Here is a 21771-nt window from a genome sequence, read left to right on the forward strand (position 1 = left end):
CGCAGATGTGGCGCTCCATCAGGTGTCCGGGCTCAAGATTTTTCTCACAGCCTCGGCTTTGTCCTGACTTGACAAAGAGAACATTGTGCACGACTTGCGTGCTCCCCCTCCCGCAAGCGCGCCCCCAAAGAATCGCTGACGGTTCCTGTTCAAAGTGAAAGCAAGAGCTGTTCCGAGAGAGCCGCGACTTGTTATTTTGTAAAAGTGGAACTGAAATGCACGCACACAAACAAGCGAGAGCGTTTGCAGAGGTTAGCGCCAATCAATCAAACGTCCCCCGACGACCTCGACCCGTTTCCTCAGGCGTGACGGACGGCTCCGACCCCCTGGAAAGCTGAGGCCGGAGCCCGGCTCCCGTGGGACGACAGGAAATGAGCTAAGGCGCTTTTATTTAGCAAAGAACCAAATGAAGATATTCTGACAGTGAAAAAGATGATGATTCTGTGTCACAGCCACAATATCGTCTCGTCGAGTGGCTTCAATCGTAGTGCTGACAATTGTCCTCAAAGCTAGCGTGTAGTTTCTAAACTTGAATGTGGCGCACCGCACTTCTGTCTTGCGTAGTTAGTTCAGACACAGCGGCCCACAACAGACGTACGAGTCCGCAACTCTTGCCTCGGTCACACGCGAGCGGTGAACGGGTCGGCGTCCAGACTATCATCAGGCAGAGGGAGGGGCCAAAAGAGCACGCCGAGCGGGTGTTACCACTCTGTCCTCCTGTGCGACGACGCCTGATCCTGAAGAAGAAACGAGGAAGCACGAGATCAGACAGACACACACGCAGATGCGATGGAACAGGAAGCCCGTGCGGCCCTACGGTGTTTCCGTAAGCGTTTGCGAGGGCCGACGCTCTGGGAATGGCGGAATCGTAGGGCCCTCCCGGAGGATTCTGCCGCCAACAAACAAAAAGCCCCAAAAGAGTGTCCAAAAAGATTCCAGACAGAGCGCCCGGGCGGAGTGGGAGCAGCGTACTCACGCGGGCTTCGGAGATGATGGCCAGCTCGGTGGGCTGGTACACGGAACTTCTCAGCTGACCCGTGTAGCTGCTGTACGGGGACACGGCTTTGGCGCCTGCAATCGGCAAAGGCGGCACGAGCGTGGAAAGCGGCGAGGCCAGGCGAGGGTCCAAAGCACCAGGGCCTCGTTCTACCGAGTCACTTCAAAGAACAGAACAGCATTTGCGCCTACCTTGAGCGGGCTCGTCCGCGGCAAAGGCTTTGTTCTCCCTGCTGTCGGCGAAAACGTTGCGCCCCCGGAGAATGTTCTCGTAGCCCACGGCGCGGCCCGGGTGCGCGTCCAGGCCAAAGTCGGGTTCCCTGTCTCCTCCTTGGCCGGCCGTGCAGCACACTTGCGGGACGGCGACGGTGGCCAGGAAGATCCAGGCGTTGGCCACCAGGGCTACGGCCAGGGTGGGCTCGTCCCACCTGGGCCCGCCTTCGCTCCCCTGGACGTACAAGGCGATCCACGCCACCCAGATGCCCGCCGAGAGGAGGGCGCAGGCCAGGATGAGGGCGCCCTCCGTCCTCCACGGCTGCTCTTTTCCGGCCACCAGCACGCCAAGGCCGACGCACAGCGTAGCGCCCAGGAGCGCCATCACGTAGATGAGCGCCATGGCAAAGTCGGCTTTGGTCAGGTTGCAGGCGGCGTCAGCGGCAGGCCCGTCCGTCGCCGGCTGGCGCGCCACAGTGATGATCAGCCACTCTGCGTTGACCACCACCTCTAAAGCCCACAGAGCCGCGGCAGCCAGGCAGGAGCTCAGTGCCGGCGGGGCGCGCTTGCCCCCGGCCAACGCGTTCAGCCGCACGCCTTGAACCAGGAGACACGAAAAGCAGCCGGCGAAGAGGACGCCGAACAGGAAGCGCCGCGACACGCAGGTGGACAAGTTCTCGCCCACGACGAAGGCGAAGGTCAGGCCGAAGAGGCCGCCCGTGCACGCCAGGAAGATAGCGTGCAGGGCCACGCCGTTCCTGCGCTGGCGCTCCCGCACGAAGGGTACGCTGGCGAGCAGCGTCACCAACAGAAGCAGGCTGAGCACGGCGCCGGCCGACGCCAAGGCCTCCGTCGCCACGCCCCAGGCCGCCTGCAGGTCGCACAGCTTGAAGTAGAGCGAGGACACTTGCGGACCGCAACCGGCGGGTCGGCTGGCGTTCCGCTCCATCGCGCTCCGCTCGCCGGCCTGTTGGCACGCACGCAAAAGAGGTGAGAGAAAGATATTAATGTTTAACTCTAGTCAAATATTTCACACAGGTGAAAGTGCACAAAGGAGTCGACCTTGTCAAAAGTCAACACAGCGGACTTTGGTAGGGTGCGATGGGGCCTTTGGTTTGGTCTGGTCCGCTCCTTCACCAGAGTGCTGTCGGGTGGCTGGGTCACTCACGCGATGACCTGGCCTCAGGATGTCTGCCGGTGGGTGATATTTAGTCAAGGCCTCTTCCTCATGAAAGCAGACTGAAAAAGAAGTGGAGTCAGAGTGATCGATGCCTTGACGTACCTGATTGCCCAGCGCAGATTGTCAACGTAGGAGCGCAAGCGCAGGCAGACGAGCGCAAGCGCAGGCAGACGAGCGCAAGCGCAGGCAGACGAGCGCAAGCGCAGGCAGACGAGCGCAAGCGCAGGCAGACGAGCGCAAGCGCAGGGAGACGAGCGCAAGCGCAGGGAGACGAGCACAGGCTGGACACAAAGTGAGGCGAGCGAGCGAGCAAGTGCCAACGACAAACTCTCAGGAGGGCTCTGAGGAGGAGCGGCGGGCCAGCCGGGGCAACCACAAACAAACTATAGCTCAAGCCCCAACCACTCAAGGTGCAGCGAGTGTGTGGCGACACCTGGTGGCTGGAGAAAGCTCATCATCTGGAAGACAGCAAAAGCGGTCTTGCGTCGAATCCGATTTTCATTGGTGCTCTTTTGAGTCATTTCCGCCAACAATATTTTTCCATGTATTGCGTGTCGGGAAGAGATTTGGTGAACAAAAAGGCCGGCCGGGGTCACCTTCTGAGGCGGGGCCAGCCCAGGCTCCACCCAGGAAGCGGGTGGGGCCGACGACCCACATTCAAAGTCATCCTCACCCTGCCGCAGCATCGGCATCGTACTCGGCACGCTCGGAGGCAAAGAAGCGCCGTAGAAGATGAACAAGATGAAATCGGCGGTGGTGCTTCTGCTTCAGGTGGTGGTGGCGGCGGCGGCAACGGGTGAGATTTTCAAATTCTGAAGGCCCACCATGAAAACTGTCTCGTACCGGGGTCGTCTGTAAAAGTAAGTGGACCGGAGGACGTTTCTTCTGGCGTTCCAATGCCGCCGCGCACATTAGCGTGATCTGAGAACCGTCTTAGGCCGTGCCACGGGCCGCCAACTTGTCTCTTCTGCTTAGGAACGATGGGCGCAGGACAAACGCGGCAATCAATAAGTGCACGTGGGGGCGGGAGCTGCGTGCAACTGCCCCACAATGGCTTGTCAGGCGACCGATCGATGACCCGATCGGCGCCCTACTTACGTGTGTTTCCGGGCCAATCTGCCTGCCGCTCAATCACACTTTCAATCTTTCCGTCTTACCTCCCGTGCCTGGGCTCAGGCCCCTCCAAGGCGGACGCCGGCCCGGACCCCGGCGCTGACACCCTGAGCCACTCTCTGGCGCTGGTGGGGCGCCTGGAGGCGCTACTGCTCCAGGGCAACGGCAGCGACGCCACGCTGCGGCTGGAGACGCCCAACGGCGACGAGGTCAAGCTGATTGCGGTCCACGCGCTGGTTCTGTCGCTGGAGAGTCCGGTGCTGGCCGACATGCTGCGGGAGCGCAACGGCAGCGCGCTGACTCTGCGCGAGAGCCCGGAATGCGCCGCCGTCTTTGAAAAGTTCATCAGGTGGGCAGAAAAGACGGCGGCCGGCGCTGGCGCTCCAGCCTCCGCTCCAGCCTCCTTCCTCTTCTGAGAACGAGCCTTTGCCCGCAGGTACCTGTACTGCGGCGAGATCTCCCTGCGGCCGGAGCAGGCCACGGCCCTGCATCGGCTGGCCACCAAGTACCAGGTGGCGGCGCTGCGGCAGGGCCTGAGCCGCTACATGAGCCTCAACCTGGCCCGAGAATCGCCATCGGGCCACGTGGCGGGCTGGTACGAGTACGCGGCGGAGGCGGGCGACGCGGCGCTGCGAGACGGCTGCCTCCGCTACCTGGCGTGGAACCTGTCCTCGGTGCTGCGGAGCGGCGAGTGGAGCGGCCTGAGCTCCCGGCTGCTCATGACGCTCCTGCGGCGCTCCGACCTGGTGGTGCACAGCGAGATGGAGCTCTTCTCCGGGCTGGAGGAGTGGATCTCGCGCAACCGCCCCGACGGGCTGACGGCAGAGAACGCGCTGCGAGCCGTGCGCTACGCCATGATGCCGCCCCGGGAGCTCTTCCGCCTGCAGAGCCAGTCGGCCGTCTTGGCCCGCTACCGGGAGTCGGTGCGGGACCTGCTCTATCTGTCCTACCAGTTCCACGCCGCCTCCCCCGTGCACATGGCCAAGTACTTTGACCTCAACTGCAGCCTGTTTGTGCCGCGCAACTACCTGGCGCCGCCGTGGGGGTCCGCCTGGGCGGTGAGCAACCCGGCCCGCGACGACCGCAGCATCAGCTTCCAGACGCAGCTCGGGCCCAGCGGCCACGACGCCAGCAAGCGGGTAAGTGGCCGCCTCCGCCGCCGTGAAAGCGGATCCCAAAGTGCATTGTCGCGCCCCGGCCGACCGGCTTCCCTCCTGCGCCCCGCCCGGCAGGTGACCTGGAACGTCCTGTTCTCGCCCCGCTGGCTGCCGCTCGGCATGAGGCCCACGTACGGCGCCGAGACGGGCGCCATGCAGCCGGCGCGGGGGGCCGAGGGCGGGCGCCCCCGCGTCATCGTCACGCCCGCCACCTCCAGTGCCGACTTTGCCGGGGTGAGCTTCCAGAAGACGCTTCTGGTGGTGGCGCGCCAGCAGGGCCGGCTGCACGTCAAGCACGTCTACGACTTCCACCAGAGCACCGAAGAGAACGGCGACTTCCTGGCCGACGCCGACCTGCATCGCCGGACCTCCGAATACCTGGTGGACGGCTCCCTGATGCTCCACGTGGTGGTCAAACCCATGTACCAGAGCCTGGTGGCCAGCAAGAACTGATCCACGGCTTGAGTTTCTTCACCTCTCCGTGTCAACTAAACGTCTGGTGCTATTATTGACGTCCGATCCATTCGCTCCCTCCCTCCCTCCCTGCGTCTATAGGTTGAATAAACATCAAACCTTCGATTCTATACAGAAATGTTTCTTACCGCGTGCGTGTCTTTGACCAAACGTCTCTGGCCGTTGCTTGTAAAGGGGCCCAGCCGTCCGTCCGTCCGTCACTCAATGGGTCCCAACAGAGACGCGTTTGAGAGTAACGTTCCCGCCCAAATATCAGCACGAGGCTGACGGCCATCTGCATAACAAAAATGAGCGTTGTCTCGTGACCGCTTTCATCATCAAAATGATTCATGATTGTGTTTGCGCGCTTAGAGCAAAGAAGGAATACACAATGAAGGTTACCTACTTGTGCCACTTTTTGCCGCTTTTCCACTCTGGCCGTTTGCCGGAAACACCCCACGTTCATTTGAGCCGACGCGAGCGTGTCAGCGCTGCTTCTGGCCGCCCTCAGCGGCGGACGGGACTTGGCGGGACTCCGCGTTATTTGGCGTCCGCATCGGCTTTTTTCGTCGGGACCTTGAGCCGGAAGCGCTCCGAGGTGCCGGCTGCCGTGCCATTTGCGTCTGCGGCTAACCAGCTCCCAATAATGAGGCTGGCTCATAAAATAAAAAGACATAAACACTTGATGGGGTCAGACTTTGAGCACGCAGGTGCACAAAGTGACAGGAAATAGGCCCATAGCACACACAAAAACCATTTGCGCAAACACAAGCGAGACAAATGTGCAGGCACGCACACAGGAAGATGCTAATGAGGCGAAGAAGCTAGTTTGTTAGCTGCTAAACAAGTTAACAAAGTTGCCAAATAAACACAAGCAGCGCTTTCATTCCACTCGTTTCCGCTCGGCTTGTAATGAGCGGCGAGCACGTTAGCGGGCCACCGCCACAAAGGCAAAAACATACCAGCAGACACACACACACACACAAACGCAGGCGGTCAGGTCGTGCGTGGCCCGGCGCCCGGACGTGCACGGCCTCGCATCTGGACTCCATCGGCGCCGCTGGTGGTAATGCCGTGCGCGTGCATCCGTGCCTACGACGTCCGCCCGCCGCTCATTCTCTCATCTGTCAGTCAGTCATCTGACAGGAGCAATTTCAAGTTCAACTAAATGAAAACGACTCATGGACTCAAGGTCAGCGTGACCTCATTGCACCGTGCCCGACTTTGGCCCCCTGCGGTGCGAGAAGGCGCTAAAACGCGCCTCGTTAAAGCCTTTTGTTGGGAACGCGTGTGCGTCCGTCTGCGCCGAAAGCCTAACGAGCCCATTAAAAGGCGGCCGTGACAGGTAGGAAAATATCATGGAAAATATTAGAGCATCGTAAAATGTTACAGGCGGCTGGAATAACACCACTATTGGAACAATAAAATGGGCGACGCCTGCGCACGCAGCAGATGAGGGGTGGCCACCGGCCCTCGGCCCGGCCCTCGCCCCGGCCCTCGCCCCGGCCCGACTGACCGCACACGTGGACTCATGTCACCCAGACAACCTGCTAGGTTTGCAATCTTCAAACGCTCGCTGAATGATTACACGGTGGAATCCGACTTTGACCGCACACGGCCCGCCCGGTCACTCGCTGGCGGGTGACGAGCCGCTCGACTCCAGCGGGTGCCGAAAGCGCCGTCAGAAAAGGCAGCCGAGCAAACTTTTGCTTCTACTTGAAGCTTCTGAATAAAGGTTCCGTCAGAGCGCTACTGCCCGACCAACTGAGCCACCCTCCCATCAAAAGCCTCGACGACAAAGTGGGAAACTTGAGAGGGAGGGAGGGGGGAGTGGCCAGGTCACCTGCATTCGGCCGTGTTTTGCGGCAACAGGTGGTGCGCCACTTCATTCCAGCCCGCCTGGCCGCCCGTGGAGGCACACGCAAAGCTCAGGTAGCGCTTCTCTTCCTTCTCTTTAGCTAGATTCGGGCATTTTGTCACAGGGTTGCGTTTCGAGCTCCAAACTTGCTTTCTGGTCAAAAATGACTCGCCTGCGGTTCAACATTCTCCACAAAGAACCATATCGGGAACATTATGGGGTCTCGCCGGGAGGGATTTGCGTTCATCAGTAACCGCTAACACGTGTCCACGCCTGTCGTCACGTCGACCGCCCGCTAATGGCGTGTTTATAAAATGCTTACGGCTCGCGTGATCAGCAAAGCGAGCAGAGCGACAATGCTCGTCGTCGCCGTTTGTGAGAAACGCTCCAAGGTCGTCGTGGAAGGTGGCCCCGGCCTGACTGAGGATGGCGGGAACGGGCTGGGAGGGAGAGAGACTGCCTGGGGGGGCAACAGGCAAGCGTGTAATGACGCCGTAATTGAGGGAAGCACGCCATGCCCAGCTTGGTGGAAAGCTTGCGTGGAAGGTCACCGTGTGTTTTGTACACACGGTGGCGGCCGCTCTGAGGTCAAAACGCGCCTCAAAGAAAGGCCAGGCACGGCATCCTGGCGCGACCAGAACATGCGGTACATGCAGTACATGCGGTACATGCGGTACATGCGGTACATGCAGTACATGCGGTACATGCGGTACATGCAGTACATGCGGTACATGCAGTACATGCGGTACATGCAATACGTGCAGTACGTGCGTGGCACCCCACTCCCTGGCCCTGGGGCAGGCAGTCAGTCCTAGAAAGTCACGCGTAGGGGGCAAGGTCAAGCACAGTAGCACAAGCACAACTAGACAGAGAACAAAGACAAAATGGATGCGACTGACGTGCGAGCGGCGCGTTTCACTCATCAGGATATGGCGTACGGACGCGTGACGGCGGGAGCAGCGGCCCGCAAGCGGCGCTACGTGCGCAAAGAAGGCGGCTGCAACGTGGTGTTCCGCAACCTGCCCCAGGAGTGGCTCCGCTTGGTGGCCGACATCTTCACCACCCTGGTGGAGCTCCGCTGGAGGGCCATGCTGCTGCTTTTTGCGCTCTCCTACATCCTGTCCTGGCTCTTTTTCGGGATCCTCTTCTGGGTCATCGCCTTGGCTCACGGCGACGTCCAGGACCGCGAGACGGAGCCCTGCGTCTACCAGGTGCGCAGCTTCACCGCCGCCTTCCTCTTCTCTCTGGAGACCCAGACCACCATCGGCTACGGCGCCCGGGGCATGTCGGAGAACTGCGCCGTGGCCATCGCCGCCGTCACCGTCCAGGACGTGGTCAGCTGCTTCATCGACACCTTTGTCATCGGCATCGCCGTGGCCAAGATGGCCTCGGCCAGGAAGCGGGCGCAGACGGTGGGCTTCAGCAACTGCGCCGTGGTCAACCTTCGCGACGGACATCTCTGCCTTTCCTGGCGGGTGGGTGACTTCCGCAGCAACCACCTGGTGGAGGGGACGGCGCGCGCTCAGATGCTGCGCGCCGACGCCCACGCCACCGGCAGGGTGGACGTCAGCTACCGGGACCTGCTCATCCAGCAGCCTGACATTGTTCTGGTGACTCCCACCACCATCTGCCACCGGATCCAAGAGGGCAGCCCGCTCTACGGGATGAGCGCAGCGGAGCTGCGGCGCTCTGACCTGGAGGTGCTGGTCTCCTTCACCTACACGGACGACAGCACGGGCACGCTGCACCAGACGCGGACCTCCTACACGCAGGACGACATCCGGTGGGGTCACGTCTTCCAGGAGATGATCCGGGCCAGCGGCAGCCGCTACGCCGTCGACTACCTGCTCTTCAACCGGACCGCCGAGGTCCCGGCGCCCCAGATCAGCGCCCAGGCCTATGGGCTCAAGAGGCCCGCAAAAATGATCCCGCCGCCCGGGCACGCTAGCTGAAAACGCAGAGGCTAACTCCGAGGTCCATCTCCTCCGAGAAAAGCTAGAGTGTGCCTTCTACTCCAGAGAAACTCCCAAAATTATTTGCTTCATAGGAGCCCGCGACTAGAAAACGTGTACAAGCTTCTACGAGAGCCGCCCGCGCCTTCACTTTCTGTTAGCAAAGCTCTCTTTGACATACATAACATCAAAGAGAGGCTCTCGTCCAAAAAAAGGCACGCGGATGTTCTGAGCCAATCGTCTTTGTTCTCTCGTGGCTGGAATTTTGTCATCGTCAAAATGGGGACGCCAATAAAGAACTAAGTGAAAGTTGCATTGTAGTCACACAAAACCATCACGCCTGTTGACACTAAATAAAAGTCCGCTCCGTTGACATGAAAACAAGCCCTGCTTGCTTGTTCGACTCAATTCCTTCACTCCACCGCGCCCCCGTGTGGCGTACACAGGCACTGCCGTGAGCTCAATAGAAAACAATAGGAGACGACTAAACCAACCTTGACACATGCAAATGAGCGCATGTGCAATCGCTTTCCCTTCATAACAACAATATGATTAACAAATTGAAAGGGAACAGTAGCCATTGACGGGGACTGCCACAAAACATACACGCAGGCAGGCATACAATTTCCATGGCCATTTTCTTGGCAAGTGACAAGAAATCCCTTCCTTCACGAATGCAATTGTTCACGTTTCATCCAATGTTTGCACTAGTTCAAGTGCCTCCGTTTGGGAGCATTTTTTTCAAATAAGTCATGAAGGGAGGCTGAAGATTCGTATTGTGGGCTCCGAAACAAAGTAGGTGGCTCCGGGTTACCGCGGGTGGGGGGTGGGGGGGGCGTGCCCAGTCGGAGCCTTAAGTTTAAAACGCTCCGGACCGGACCTGTGAGACACAGCAAAAGCGCACGACAGCTAGCGGATGACACTGCACGGCCAGAGCGAGCGGACTTGACCTCCGTGCGCGCGCGCGAGCGACCGGCAACGAAGCGGAGACTGCTAACTGCTGCTGCCGATGACGACAACCACGACAAGCACCCGGATCAAATTTGGCGGCTTTGAGGTGCAACGGCAAGTTTTCGGTCCGACTCCTCCCTCCACCGTGAGTTCGCCGTACTCCCGCTGCCAGCGTGCGCGCGCACCTATTGTCAACATTTGTCAGCTGCATTTGTCCGGCATTGACACGCACACGTTCGTGTCGTGCATGACCAAGATGCGGCGGCGGCGGCGACTCGTGCGCAGTGGGATTCATCAGATGACTGACAATTGTCACTCTTACTTGAAGGCTAAGTTGACTTGAATCGGAAAACAAACATTTGCATCCTTGAGAAGAGCTGAGAGAGAGAAAGAGTGAAAATAACGAGCATTTGACAGCTGCAGCAAAGACTAATGAAACAGGAGAATAAGTCAGGCCAAAGCCCGAGAATTAAAACGTGCAGAGCACACATTCTGGAGGGAGCTTGAAGCTCGAGTGAAGGGACAAAAAGAAGGCCTCCAATATTGCCACTCAGACTGGCTTCATCCCCCCCAAAAAACAACAACTCAAAATGATTGGCTTTCTTGCCATTCATTCCCTTTGAAAAACGTGCAACTTTGCAGAGGGCTTAAAGCATCCATGCTAGTTCCATGTGCTTGCAAATCTGCCCTTAACACAAACGCAAGCTTAAGTCTCCAGGCCGCTCTCCTTGCTAACCACGCGTCGTCTTTTGCAGGCGGCGCCCATGACGGAGCAGTGACACCCCCCCCGTGCCATCGTGACCCCCTGCGACTGAGCGTCGCTCCCGGAGCAGCGTTCCCACGACGCTTCCTGCCCATGGGCGGTCCTGCGTCTGAGGAGGCGGCGGTGGGCCCCGAGCCGGCTCGCGGCAGAGCGCGCGGGTGGCGGCGTCGGCGGGCGAGCCGCTTTGTGAAGAAGGACGGCCACTGCAACGTCCGCTACGTCAACGTGAGCGAGAAGGGTCAGCGCTACCTGGCCGACATCTTCACCACTTGCGTGGACGTGCGCTGGCGCTGGATGCTGCTCATCTTCTGCTCGGCCTTCCTGCTCTCCTGGCTCTTCTTTGCTTGCGTCTTCTGGCTTCTGGCCATCCTCCACGGCGACCTGGAGGTCCGCGGTGGCGGCCACGCGTGCGTCTCCAACGTCAGCACCTTCACGGCCGCCTTCCTGTTCTCGGTGGAGACGCAGACCACCATTGGCTACGGCTCCCGCTACGTGACGGACGAGTGCCCGGCGGCCGTCTTGGCCGTGGTCTTCCAGAGTATGGTGGGCTGCGTCATCGACGCCTTTGTGGTCGGTGCCATCATGGCCAAGATGGCCAAGCCCAAGAAGCGCAACGAGACCTTGGTGTTCAGCCACCACGCGGCCGTGGCCGTGAGGGACGATAAGCTGTGCCTGATGTGGCGGGTGGGCAATCTGCGACGGAGTCACCTGGTGGAGGCTCACGTGCGGGCGCAGCTCCTGCGCTCCCGCACCACCGCCGAGGGCGAGCACATCCCTCTGGAGCAGACGGACATCGACGTGGGCTTTGACAGCGGCGTGGACCGCATCTTCCTGCTGTCTCCCATCACCGTGGTGCATGTGATCGATGAGGACAGTCCCCTGTACGACGTGGGCGAGCGGGAGCTGCGCGCCTGCGACCTGGAGGTGGTGGTGATTCTGGAGGGCATGGTGGAGGCCACCGCTATGACCACGCAGTTCCGCAGCTCCTACCTGGCCTCCGAGATCTTGTGGGGCCATCGCTTTGAGCCCGTGCTCTTCCCAGAGAACGATCGCTACCGGGTGGACTACTCGCGCTTCCACGCCACCTACGAGGTGCCCGGCACGCCGCGCTGCAGCGCCCGCCAGTTGGGACGCGACAAGTACGCGGTATCCGCCGCGGGTTCCTTCTGTTACGAGAACGAGCTGGCGGCGGTCGAGGCTCGGGAGGACACGGACGAAGGCAACGGCGGCAGCGTGGGCCCCGACGCCCTCCAGGACGTGGAGCCCGACCCGCTCGGGCGAGAGTCGGAGCTGTGAAGTGCGCCAGGGGGCAAATGTGACTGGAGTGACAGCCGGCGGCGGCTGCTGCTGCCGCTGCTGGCAGCATTTCTCTGGCTCGCTGGCACTCCTCGGCTTCTAATTGACTTTTTTGCTCATGTGCCGCCGTTTCTCTTCTTGCTCCTTCCACCTTTGGTGGCTTTTCTTGCTCCTCAGCGCTCCATGCAAATGTGCCAAAATATGACTTATGAATGAAGATTGACGTTTCTTCTCTGGTTTGGCGAACGGTACAAAAACAAAGCTTTGCTGGCGCGTGTCACAGGTTGCGGCACATTGGCCGCCTTTCTAACGTTGACACTTTTCTACCGGGCGGAAGAGCACTTTTTTTTAATAGACCATTTGTGTTTTCAATAAAAAATGGAATCTGCCGTTTGCGGTGACTGATTGCTTTCTTTCCGTGACGCAGCCGTGTTTATGATTGAGCAAAGCTTGGCTTTTGCTCAGCGATCACACAATCATCAGAATGGTCCTGTCCGGCAAAGGCGAGCGTAAGCTTCTGTTGTGTTGATGAGACAAGGCAACAGCTGACCACTTTTGCCTTCTCCACTCTCAACTTGACATTTGGATCACGTTACACAGGAGACAGCAACAACAGCAACAACAACAACAGCAAGAACAACAGCAACAGCAACAACAACAGCAGCAGCAGGAGCAGGAGCAGGAGGTAGCTGCAGCTCCATGGGCGGAAGGCGGGAGGGAGGCCAGCATTCATGCGCTTCAGCGACGACAAATACGTGACACACCAAAGACATCTTCTTGCTTTGTTTTGGCCTTAAAGACATCTTCTTGCTTTGTTTTGGCCTTGCCTTCCTTGGGCTGGGCTGCTTTCTCTCTCTCTCGTTCCTTCCATTTGGCTCATCATGCCGGTGGTTCTTGGGCTGCTCTTTCTCGCAGCGAGGGCCATCCGGAGGCCGTCCGTCCGCAACGGTCGCTTTTCGAGTCCGCTTTCCTTCCGACGATGTCCGATGCAGACTCGCCGGCTCCGTCGATGCTCGTTCTCGTCAGCCAAAAGTTGATCTTCTCTGGCTTTCCCGCCATCCCTCGTTGTTATTCACAGGTGCGGTGCTGGCACAGGGCCCGGCCCCGCCCCTTCCTGCCAAACGCTTTCACGTGGCAACCGGGCGCTAAAAGCAGACGTGCGTTTATTGTGGTCTGCCGCCACGCCTTTTTTCCCCCTCACAGCTGCTCGGACGGACAACTGTGGAGCGCGGCTAGAAAAAGTCAAGCGTGTGCTTGAGATGAAGATGACCGCCATCATCATAAACTCAAATCTGCTGGCAACAAGATATGACAGATGACTATTGGCAAAGGCATCTCAATAGATTCCAGATTGGTGGAATTGAGCCGTCAAACATGAAATATGACGTCTCCCGCCTTACGTGACAGAGTTGAATGACTCCAAGAGAGAGAAAAAGACGCAACGGAGCCTTCGACAACGAGGAAAAGCTACAGCCGACATAGGCCGGATTCATTCTGGATTGCTTGGGCCTTCAAGATGGGATTGCAAATGGCCAGTAGCTGCACTCACACACAAATTGAATGAGACCACCTGAAGCGAGAAGAGGGGGGGGGGGGGGTGAGGCACGTTGGGGGCACGCCATTTCACTGGGATTTGTTTGCGGTGTAAATAAGAGCTGCTGACCAGGAAGCACAAAGCGTTTGCCTCCCCTCAGCCTTGAATATTTTCCACCTCTAACAGCTGCGATCTAAATTTACGCCGGCGACAGGAAAAAGATTTCCTGCCGTCGCTTCCTGTCACAGTGACCTCCACGTGTGGAAAAGACGACAAACGCGGAGGTCGTTGGGACGGCGACGGCAAGCTCCTGGCACCTTCCGATGGACTTCCAAACAACAAGTCTAAGCGTGTACACTTGTACTGAGAAATTCTTGACAAGAACATGCTGTCTGACACACAAGAGAAGCCAGCCACGCTTTTCTCTCTTCTTTTTTTTTTCTTCAACGACCGGGATTCGATCAACCCTCGGCCGCCGCCCCCACACCTTTCTGTGGTATCTGCCGTAGAGGGAACTAAGTTTGGGAGAGGGGGCTTCTGGCTGACATTTTTGTTTAGCGACCACTTGGGTCACATTTAACTCAATTGTGGGGCCTAGCACGTAGTCTTAGTTTTGGAGTGTTTGAAGAATATTTTCAGCAACTCTGAGCAAGAAGTGAACAGAAGCTCCTACCTTAGTGAAGAGATGTGCTTGAGCTACCAGTCATCATTTCAAAAGCGGTGATTGCTTTCTCCTCCATTGGTTTGCACTTGGCAGGTGGCAAACAAACTCAAGGTGCATTAGCGCCACCAACTGGTATGGAGCGTGGATCCTGATTCCGCTCTGTCCAAAAGGAATAAGATCAAAATGAATGAATAACTAAAAATGAAGAACCCCTATTTTTGTACTTCTATTCATTTCCCTCAAAGACTGCAATAAAGCTTCAGAAAGTACAAAGGATGGAACCCCACATCAATAAATGGAACCACAGAATTTCATCTTACACTGTGTTGTTGTAAAAAAAATCTGTTAAACGTGGGAAACTTTGAGCCCACTTGCACAGAATTCACATTGTGATAGTTTGCGTATATACATTGCCATGCATGCTGGTCGTTTTGGCGACTCCATTTTGATACTAAGGGCTGTAAAATGACTAGTTTCATTCGTGGCCCCTGATGAGAAACTAACCTTTGGGAGGGAACACTTAGTTGTCGTCGTATGAGTAGAAAACAAAAACGAGTACATTTAGTCAACGAGTTTGTCAGCTAAGCAATGTCAACGGGGAAATGATTGCTAGCATCACTAGAGGGCCGCTAATGGCCACCTCCCAACATATACAGTCGCATACTATTAAGTGGAACAAAAAATGACGATGGGTAATAATGATTGTGATTGTATTGCGAAGTGAAAAACAGATCTTGATTTTGGTTAAAATGGTACTTACACGCCAACTGTTCGGAAGACAGCTGCCCCTAGTTGGCTCTGGGAAAGATCGGAAGGATGAGCTGGTGCAAACTATTTCGCAGCCAATGGGGGTGGTCTCTATTTTTCCTTGTTCAAATCTAAGGTTTAAACCAAGTATGACGTGGTTTTGTCCGTTCCTAGCTTGTTGAAAAAACCGACAGTTGAGCATGCTGAACTCTCAAATGAGCAAGAAACCCCAACGATTGATTGACAGTGCAAAATCCCGCCGACCGTCGACAGGAGAGCGCAACACGCTAACATTAGCGGCTAACTGATTTGAATTAGTGCTAAAGGTTTCCATCTACGTTTGGCCAATAAACACAATCCCCAGTCGTTTTCCCGGGATTTAAAAAATAAACATAGTGAGGGAATGTCCTGCCGTTGTAAACTTCCCAGTAGACGGTGATAAGAAGCTGACTCAGCACCTTTGCTCTTGTTGACGGAAGGAAGCAGGAAGTGATGCAAAAGATGAATGCGTGGGAATTCTGTGCGTGTGTTTATTTTTAAGCGCATGTGTGTATTGTGAGTACAACTGTGCATGTTTTTGATGCGAGCATCTTCGAGGATGTTGTTGGACGTTTAGATCCTGTTTATTTCCTCTTACCCAAACGCAGGTGTGCGCACACACGGAGCAACGAGTTCCTCCGCCTGCCAGAAGGGGGCGCAAAGGGACCTCTTGACGCACGTTGAGCCGCAGCCGCTGATTTGGTCAGCTTCTACGTGATGCTGCTTGCATCGAGGTCGCCCGCCAGGCGTAGCCACCTTTCTATGTGGGCCGTGAGCCAGTCAGTCAGCTAGCTACCAACTGCCCCATGAGCCTTTACGAGATAGATTTCAGTGCGTTTGGCGGACCCATTTCGTTCGTCCAAATGATGGCATCACGTTGTCCCTTTTTTTCCTCTTCTCTACTGCAAAAGGCAGAAAAAAAAAATCAAAAGGACACAAGGGACACTTTGACTCTTTGTTGGTTTATTGAACACGCTGCAGGCGACGACGAATCAAGCCGAGGTGTCGAAGAGCCTGTCGATCATGTCCTCCACCTCTTCCAGACGGTACTTGTGGTACTTCTCCGGATTCTTGGTGAACGGCAGGTTGGCGCACCTGCAACCCGAGGATCCCGCAGCAAATGTTCACGTTCCAGTGTCAATAAAGCCTACAACGTGCGTGCGTGCACCTGTGCAGGAAGCCGGTGTAGGCGTGCGTGACAGCTCTCTTCTGAGCCAGTCGGATGAAGTGCCGCTGCTCCTTGTCGGGAACGGCCCAACCCTTGTGGATCTTGCACAGCTCCTCCAGGCCCTCGTTGAAGCCCTGCCACACGCCCACGTCTTATACGCACGCACTGACACTGGAGTCTGCTCACTGCACCCACCTTGAACTTGTCCTTGATGACCTGCCGTTCTTTGTCCTTGAGCTGAAAGAAGAAGGGGCGGGGGGTTACCATGGCAACGTAGTATCGAGAGGCCAGGAGACGGCGGGCCGCCCCACCTTGGCGCCGGGCTGGAGGGTGGGAAGGTTCCGGTCGCTCAGGTGCTCCGTCACTTTCAGCCAACTGAGAAGAGACGACAGGGAGGACAAATAGGAAGACGCCAGAGAGCAGCAGAAGATGACAAATAGGAAGACGCCAGAGGACGGCGCAGCAGAAGATGAACGAGAGGGTGACGAGTACCTGCGTTGGTAAAGGAGGATTTGTTGCTCAATGAGTTCTCGGTAGGAGCCCTCAGCTCGCTTCTGAGTCACCGTCACCAACTGGATCAGCTCCGACCTTTGAACGCACGCATGCACATAAGCGGCCGGCCCCACGAGACACTCGTGCGTGCGTGCGCGTGTGCTGACTTCTCCAGAGACTTGAGGATGTAGTTGTAGTTGTTGTGAAGGAAGATGGCGCTGAGAGCCGAATCCTCGTACACTTTGGACTTGCTGAGCAGGTTCAGCTGTAGGTTCCCCAGGACTTTACCTAAACGCACACAAACGCGCTGGCTGTGTGGGCCCACGTGCGTGCCTGCGGACGGACGGACGTACAGATATAGGTGCTGAGGAGACGCTTGTTGAAGTCCGACGTGTAGCTGCTGGATGAAGAAGTGGACTCTGAAAAACACACACATACACTGGTGTTACGGCTGCTACGCTAACATTGACCTCTTGAGCCCAAATCCATGTTGCTGCAGAACCATGACAAGCCTCTGGGATGTGTGCTTACCTCGGGGGTCTAAAGGGATATTGTAAGTGTCCCCCAGGACTAAAAAAAAGGGTGGGGGGACCCAACAGACAAGCAGAAGAAGAAGAAGAAGAAAAGGTTAGTGTACAGGACATAGAAACATGGGCGAGGGTGTCACAAGGAGCGTTATGCAACAGGTACAAGCGGAGAGACAAGACGTGGCCATGTCAGGGTGGGTGGCTTGGATGGATGGATGGATGGATGGATGGATGGATGGAGGGAGGGAGGGAGGTGGAGACCCACAAGTTCACGCAGGCTTTCACGCAGGCTTTCACGCAGGCTTTCACGCAGGCTTTCACGCAGGCTTTCACGCAGGCTTTCACGCAGGCTTTCACGCAGGCTTTCACGCAGGCTTTAGGCGTTCACGTAGGCGTTCACGCAGGAACCACGGCGCCTACCTTGCGAGGCCAGCATGGCTCCGGCTGTCTCGTGGAAGTCCAGAAGCTGCTGGAGGAAGAGGATGGCCTGCAGGGGGAGCCAAAGAGTCAGTCATCCAGGGAGGAATGGCCTCAAAGGGCTCAAAGGCTTACGTTGCTAGTCAGCTCGTGCACCGTGCCGTCCTTGGGCATGTTGTACTCCTTGTCGGGATCGTTCTGAGGACACGCCCAGATGAGGCGCTCAAGAGCGGGAAGACAAGCAGGGGCAACATAGACCGCGAGGACCAACAACGGCGACTTTGTGCCTTGATGCTGTCGGCGAACTCCTCTAGTGCTTTGGCGCCAATGCTCTCCATGGACGCGATGAGGGCCGGCAGTTTGTTCTTGGTGCTCGCCGCCGTGCCCTCCACAGGCAAACAAGAAAGAGAGAGAGAAAGAGAGCGTCAGCCCGCGTCGATCCGGGTCACCCGCCCCGAGGGCCCGGCCTACCTGCAGCGTGGCGTCAAAGTCGGCCTTGTTGATCTTCAGGTGTCTGAGGACGGGGAAGATGGCGAGCACGGCCGAGTAGTCGTGGCGCAGGATGGCGCGGCGGGCGGCGCCCACGATGCCGTCACCCTCCAGCATCACGTTGTCCAACGCTTCCTGCCGCACTCGGGCTTAGCGTGGGCGCCAAGGTACTTGAGCGCCACTAACCCGGGCCAGCCCGGCCCGCCTACCTGTATGAGGGAGTCGAAGGTCTTTTTCTGGTGGTGCTCGGGGATGATGTCGCTGAGGAGAGCGTACTCGCTCTGCGCCAGCTTGACGAAGGCGCTGATGCAGTGGACGTACGCGTCCATCTCCGCGTCCAGCCCGTCGTCTTTGCCTGGGGAGGGAGCGCGCGCGAGCGTGCGAGCGCATGGCTGCATTTTAGCCAGCACGCGCCAGACCGACGCCAGTGGGCCGGTGCCCGCCCGCGCCAGACCGACGCCAGTGGGCCGACGCCAGTGGGCCGACGCCAGTGGGCCGACGCCAGTGGGCGGGCGCCACGGCCGCAGTCTCGCAAAAGCACGGCCTTCTCCTCGTTAAGGGTTTTCTTTCCGTTGTGGATCATTGCAATGGAGCCCACGCGACCGGAGCGCAAACGTTTTGTCAAAGTTGCCTTTTTGCCGGTCGGTCAGACTCGACCCTAGTCATTTGCGCCGCACGTTGACGAGAGGGTGACTATCGCAGTTTGTTACAGAGTGGAATACAGATGAAAAAAGTTACAAAAGTGAGTCAGTCGTGCGTTGCGAAAAGCAATTCTTCTCCTGTCCATTTATTCAGAGGAAGGAATGCTTTTGCGCTCTTTGTTTTCATGCAGCCCCAAAGGGCCAGCCGGGTGCTCTCGCAACTCACCTGGGGGACCGCCGTGCTTGTCGGCCAGAGCCTCAGAGATGAATCTGACCCGCGGGTCGTGATCGGAACCTGCCGAGACGGACCTCGTCAGACCGCGACGAGGTCCCGGGGGCCAAACTAAAGTGGACAGCGCCCCGCCACCGAGCACCCGGCCGCCGGAGGGAAGGGCGAACGGGGACGTGCGTCGCAACAGCAACGGGAGCCCCCTTCGCTTGGCGTAAAAAAGAGCAAGATGGAGGCAGCCGCCAATCCGGAGCCAGAGCGCAATGAAGGGACCGCGACGGCCAAGAAAAAAAGCAGGCGGCAAGAGGAGGGGACGAAAAGAGGGAAGACGAGGAGGAGCTAGACAAGAGGCGGGCAGGAGAAAGCAGGACCGGCGAGTGGGAAGAGGAGGAACAAAAGAGGCGCCGGCCTACAGACCGGAGAGTCCAAAGGGGCTCCGCTACGAGCGCCGTCGTCACGCCCTGACGCCAGCACGAGGAGAAGGAAGCGAGACGTGTGGACGGACGGGCTGCGGGTGGCCACAGGCGGGCAGGCGCCAGTTACCTTCCAGAGGTGCCAGGTTGGACCCCCCCTTTTTGCCATCCAGCCCGTGCTGTGAGTACTGTTTCAGAAGGTTCTGAGCCTTGCGAATGGTTCCTGGCACCCCGAGAGCAGGAGGGGGGGGGGGGGGGGGGAGCAAGAGTCAGGAGGGTCCCGACAGCCGCAAGTAGAGAAAGCACAGCCGCCCGGTCAGAGATCAACGACACAGGCACAAACCAAAGACGGGCAAAGACGGACGGCAAAGACGGCATGCACACCGCGGCAAGACGCAAGGCCAACGCTAGCAACAAGCGGGCGCAGGTACGCCATATCCGATGTGGCAAAGCGCGCTGGGCTCGAGGGGAGCAACGTGGGAAAAAGGGCCTCTCGCTTTCAGCAGGCGGGCGGGCGGGCATCATGAGGAGCCGCCGCTGCCGCCTGTTTCAATCCAATTGGGCAGAATATGGGGCCTCCCTTGACGCTCCCTTTGTGCTCCTCACGCCACCAGCCCCGCCCCACCACATCCAATAAGGCTAACGCGCCGAGCGGCACCTTACCGGGCCTCTTGGGAATCTTCTTGGTGGGCGTGTCCTTGCGCTTGGCCTGGACGGCGGGCGAGTAGAGGACGGCCGAGGACGCGCTGTTCTTGCGCATGTGCTCCTTCAGGCCTTTGATGGAGCGGTCCAGCTGGCTGGAGCGGATCTGGAAGTAGACCGTCATGAAATCTGCCAGACACAAAACAAAAGTGGCGTCAGCCAAGACGAGAAACGGACCGCAAGCTGGCACGCTGGCCAGTCGTTTTGCGGGCACAATCCAATTTTGGCAAATGGCCAATCGGCTCGTTTCTTTTTTCAGCGGAGGGACGGGATGGGGGGGCGCTTGCGCCCGACCTTGATTGCGTCCGTATTCCACCAGCCAGCCACCGATGCAGATGATGTCGTGGAGGACAGCTTGGGGCAGGTGCTCCAGGACCACGTCCTCCTGCAGCTCCAGTTCGTCGTCAGCCGCGCCGATGGCGTCCAGGATGAGAACGGGCGGCACCGACTTGCTGTAGCGGGTCAGCAGGCTGCGGAACTCGGCCTCCAGGAGCTCCTTGCCCTTCTCGAAAAGCCCTTTCTGCATCGGGCGCATTCCAGTCACGAGGTGAACGCCACATTCCCGGCCGCTTCGCTCGAGGCCCGCGACCGCAGAGCGGCGCGTACCACAGTGTTGAGTTCGGGGCTGTCGGGATTGTTGTCCTGGAAGTACTCCACGGCCTTCTGGATCTTGGCGACGCAGGCCAGATACTCGTCCAGGCGCCCCGTCGGTCTGGCACGCAAAGGCGGCGGGCGGGCAACATCAGGACACCGTCGGTGAGATCCCCACCCTGCGCCCCATCCCCTGCCCTGCCCTCACCCTTCCCTGATGATGCGGTCCGTGTCCTTGGCCACATGGTAGTAGCTGATGACGTGGTCCATGCAGGACAGCGTCTTGTCCACGTTGTCCTGCAGACGCTGTAAGTTCTCTGTCTGCTTGTGCACGGGAATGATGGAGTTCTCCAGCTGCATCAGGCGACTCTCAAACGACGACAGAATGGACACCTGTCAAAAGCACACGCACACGCGCAGCACAGCGCAGCGCACAAGCAATGCATACATCAAAACATGAAGAAAGAGTGTGTTGTGATCATTTGCGTGTCTGACCATTCCATTGGTCAGCTGATCACTCTTCTCCAGGTTCTCGCGGATGAACGAAAGAGTCTCTTGTTCCTGTCCAAGCAGACACAAGATGTCACGTCACTTTTGCAGGTCGAATCAAACGGACGGGAAAATATAGAGAGAAAGAATTAACAGCCACAGCGACAGCGCACAGACGTCGTTTCGGGTGCTATCAAGAGGCTAGGCTAGCGTGACCTGCTTGAGTTTCTCCTCGATTTCTCTCTTCCTGGCCGACGGGTCCTCGGTTGGGATCATCTTGGCGACAAGCCGCCGTCAAAGGACGCCCACCTGTCGAGTAACAAGCAACAAACTAGTCCATTTCGATGACTAAATTCAACCTGAAGATAGAGTCGCGAGAGGACAGGCGCTCGGGTTCGCTGTGGCTTTAGACACTTCCGGATCTGACTTCAAAGTAAAACGTAGCCTTCGACTTTATGAAACCTAGGATTGGCTGCCCGCCTGCTTATGTCAAACTAGTGCTCGATTTCAGGTGGAAGTGAAAACCATTTTGGACACTATCAGTGCTGCGGAATTTCTATTCGCATTTTGAGTCGTGTCAGTTTACGATTGAACCTTTATTTTGAAAGTCTTTCCGACAGGAAACACTTGAGTTCACTTTTACGTTCGAAATAGTGCCACTTGGTAGATTTGATTCGACTCCGACACAGCTTTATTT

General features: G+C 57.7%; 5 protein-coding genes across 13 annotated transcripts; 3 read left to right on the forward strand and 2 right to left on the reverse strand.

The window, feature by feature from the left end:
• Positions 1 to 269: 269 nt before the first annotated feature.
• Positions 270 to 15832, reverse strand: gprc5c (G protein-coupled receptor, class C, group 5, member C). 5 transcript variants are annotated; one of them, XM_085904672.1, is made up of 8 exons: positions 14891 to 15830; positions 14140 to 14289; positions 5519 to 13502; positions 2272 to 5407; positions 1189 to 2176; positions 977 to 1071; positions 818 to 889; positions 551 to 737 (listed from the first exon to the last, which is right to left on the reverse strand). In XM_085904672.1, the coding sequence occupies exons 5-8, from the start codon at positions 2156 to 2158 to the stop codon at positions 702 to 704; spliced, it is 1173 nt and encodes a 390-aa protein (XP_085760798.1). In that variant the 5' UTR covers positions 2159 to 2176; positions 2272 to 5407; positions 5519 to 13502; positions 14140 to 14289; positions 14891 to 15830; the 3' UTR covers positions 551 to 701. The 5 variants fall into 5 exon arrangements, with proteins under 5 accessions (XP_085760795.1, XP_085760796.1, XP_085760798.1 ...); XM_085904670.1 differs by having other exon boundaries at positions 275 to 889; positions 14891 to 15829; XM_085904673.1 differs by lacking the exon at positions 818 to 889 and having other exon boundaries at positions 14891 to 15832.
• btbd17a (BTB (POZ) domain containing 17a) lies at positions 1863 to 5238 on the forward strand. 2 transcript variants are annotated; one of them, XM_085904668.1, is made up of 4 exons: positions 1863 to 3185; positions 3566 to 3851; positions 3939 to 4641; positions 4735 to 5238. In XM_085904668.1, exons 1-4 carry the CDS (start codon positions 3122 to 3124, stop codon positions 5110 to 5112), a joined length of 1431 nt encoding a protein of 476 aa, XP_085760794.1. In that variant the 5' UTR covers positions 1863 to 3121; the 3' UTR covers positions 5113 to 5238. The 2 variants fall into 2 exon arrangements, with proteins under 2 accessions (XP_085760794.1, XP_085760793.1); XM_085904667.1 differs by having other exon boundaries at positions 1863 to 3851.
• Positions 7024 to 9292, forward strand: LOC147039026 (inward rectifier potassium channel 16-like). The gene is made up of 2 exons (XM_085904676.1): positions 7024 to 7044; positions 7897 to 9292. The coding sequence occupies exon 2, from the start codon at positions 7900 to 7902 to the stop codon at positions 8920 to 8922; it is 1023 nt and encodes a 340-aa protein (XP_085760802.1). The 5' UTR covers positions 7024 to 7044; positions 7897 to 7899; the 3' UTR covers positions 8923 to 9292.
• Positions 9828 to 12301, forward strand: LOC147039027 (inward rectifier potassium channel 2-like). Its single transcript, XM_085904674.1, has 2 exons — positions 9828 to 10018; positions 10629 to 12301. Exon 2 carries the CDS (start codon positions 10730 to 10732, stop codon positions 11930 to 11932), a length of 1203 nt encoding a protein of 400 aa, XP_085760800.1. The 5' UTR covers positions 9828 to 10018; positions 10629 to 10729; the 3' UTR covers positions 11933 to 12301.
• Positions 15833 to 15862: 30 nt separating the features above from the next.
• On the reverse strand, positions 15863 to 21527 carry exoc7 (exocyst complex component 7). 4 transcript variants are annotated; one of them, XM_085904666.1, is made up of 20 exons: positions 21291 to 21527; positions 21081 to 21146; positions 20794 to 20978; positions 20601 to 20706; positions 20289 to 20514; positions 19956 to 20123; positions 19423 to 19515; positions 18877 to 18945; positions 18219 to 18364; positions 17992 to 18144; positions 17808 to 17906; positions 17656 to 17718; positions 17524 to 17590; positions 16930 to 16995; positions 16744 to 16864; positions 16577 to 16672; positions 16396 to 16459; positions 16280 to 16321; positions 16085 to 16218; positions 15863 to 16011 (listed from the first exon to the last, which is right to left on the reverse strand). In XM_085904666.1, the coding sequence occupies exons 1-20, from the start codon at positions 21348 to 21350 to the stop codon at positions 15909 to 15911; spliced, it is 2127 nt and encodes a 708-aa protein (XP_085760792.1). In that variant the 5' UTR covers positions 21351 to 21527; the 3' UTR covers positions 15863 to 15908. The 4 variants fall into 4 exon arrangements, with proteins under 4 accessions (XP_085760792.1, XP_085760789.1, XP_085760790.1 ...); XM_085904663.1 differs by lacking the exon at positions 18877 to 18945; XM_085904664.1 differs by lacking the exon at positions 19423 to 19515 and having other exon boundaries at positions 21291 to 21526.
• Positions 21528 to 21771: the final 244 nt, after the last annotated feature.

The sequence above is a fragment of the Syngnathus leptorhynchus genome, chromosome 22 (assembly GCF_054491065.1).
Source record: "Syngnathus leptorhynchus isolate UIUO chromosome 22, UIUO_Slep, whole genome shotgun sequence".
NCBI classification, from domain to species: Eukaryota; Metazoa; Chordata; class Actinopteri; order Syngnathiformes; family Syngnathidae; genus Syngnathus; species Syngnathus leptorhynchus.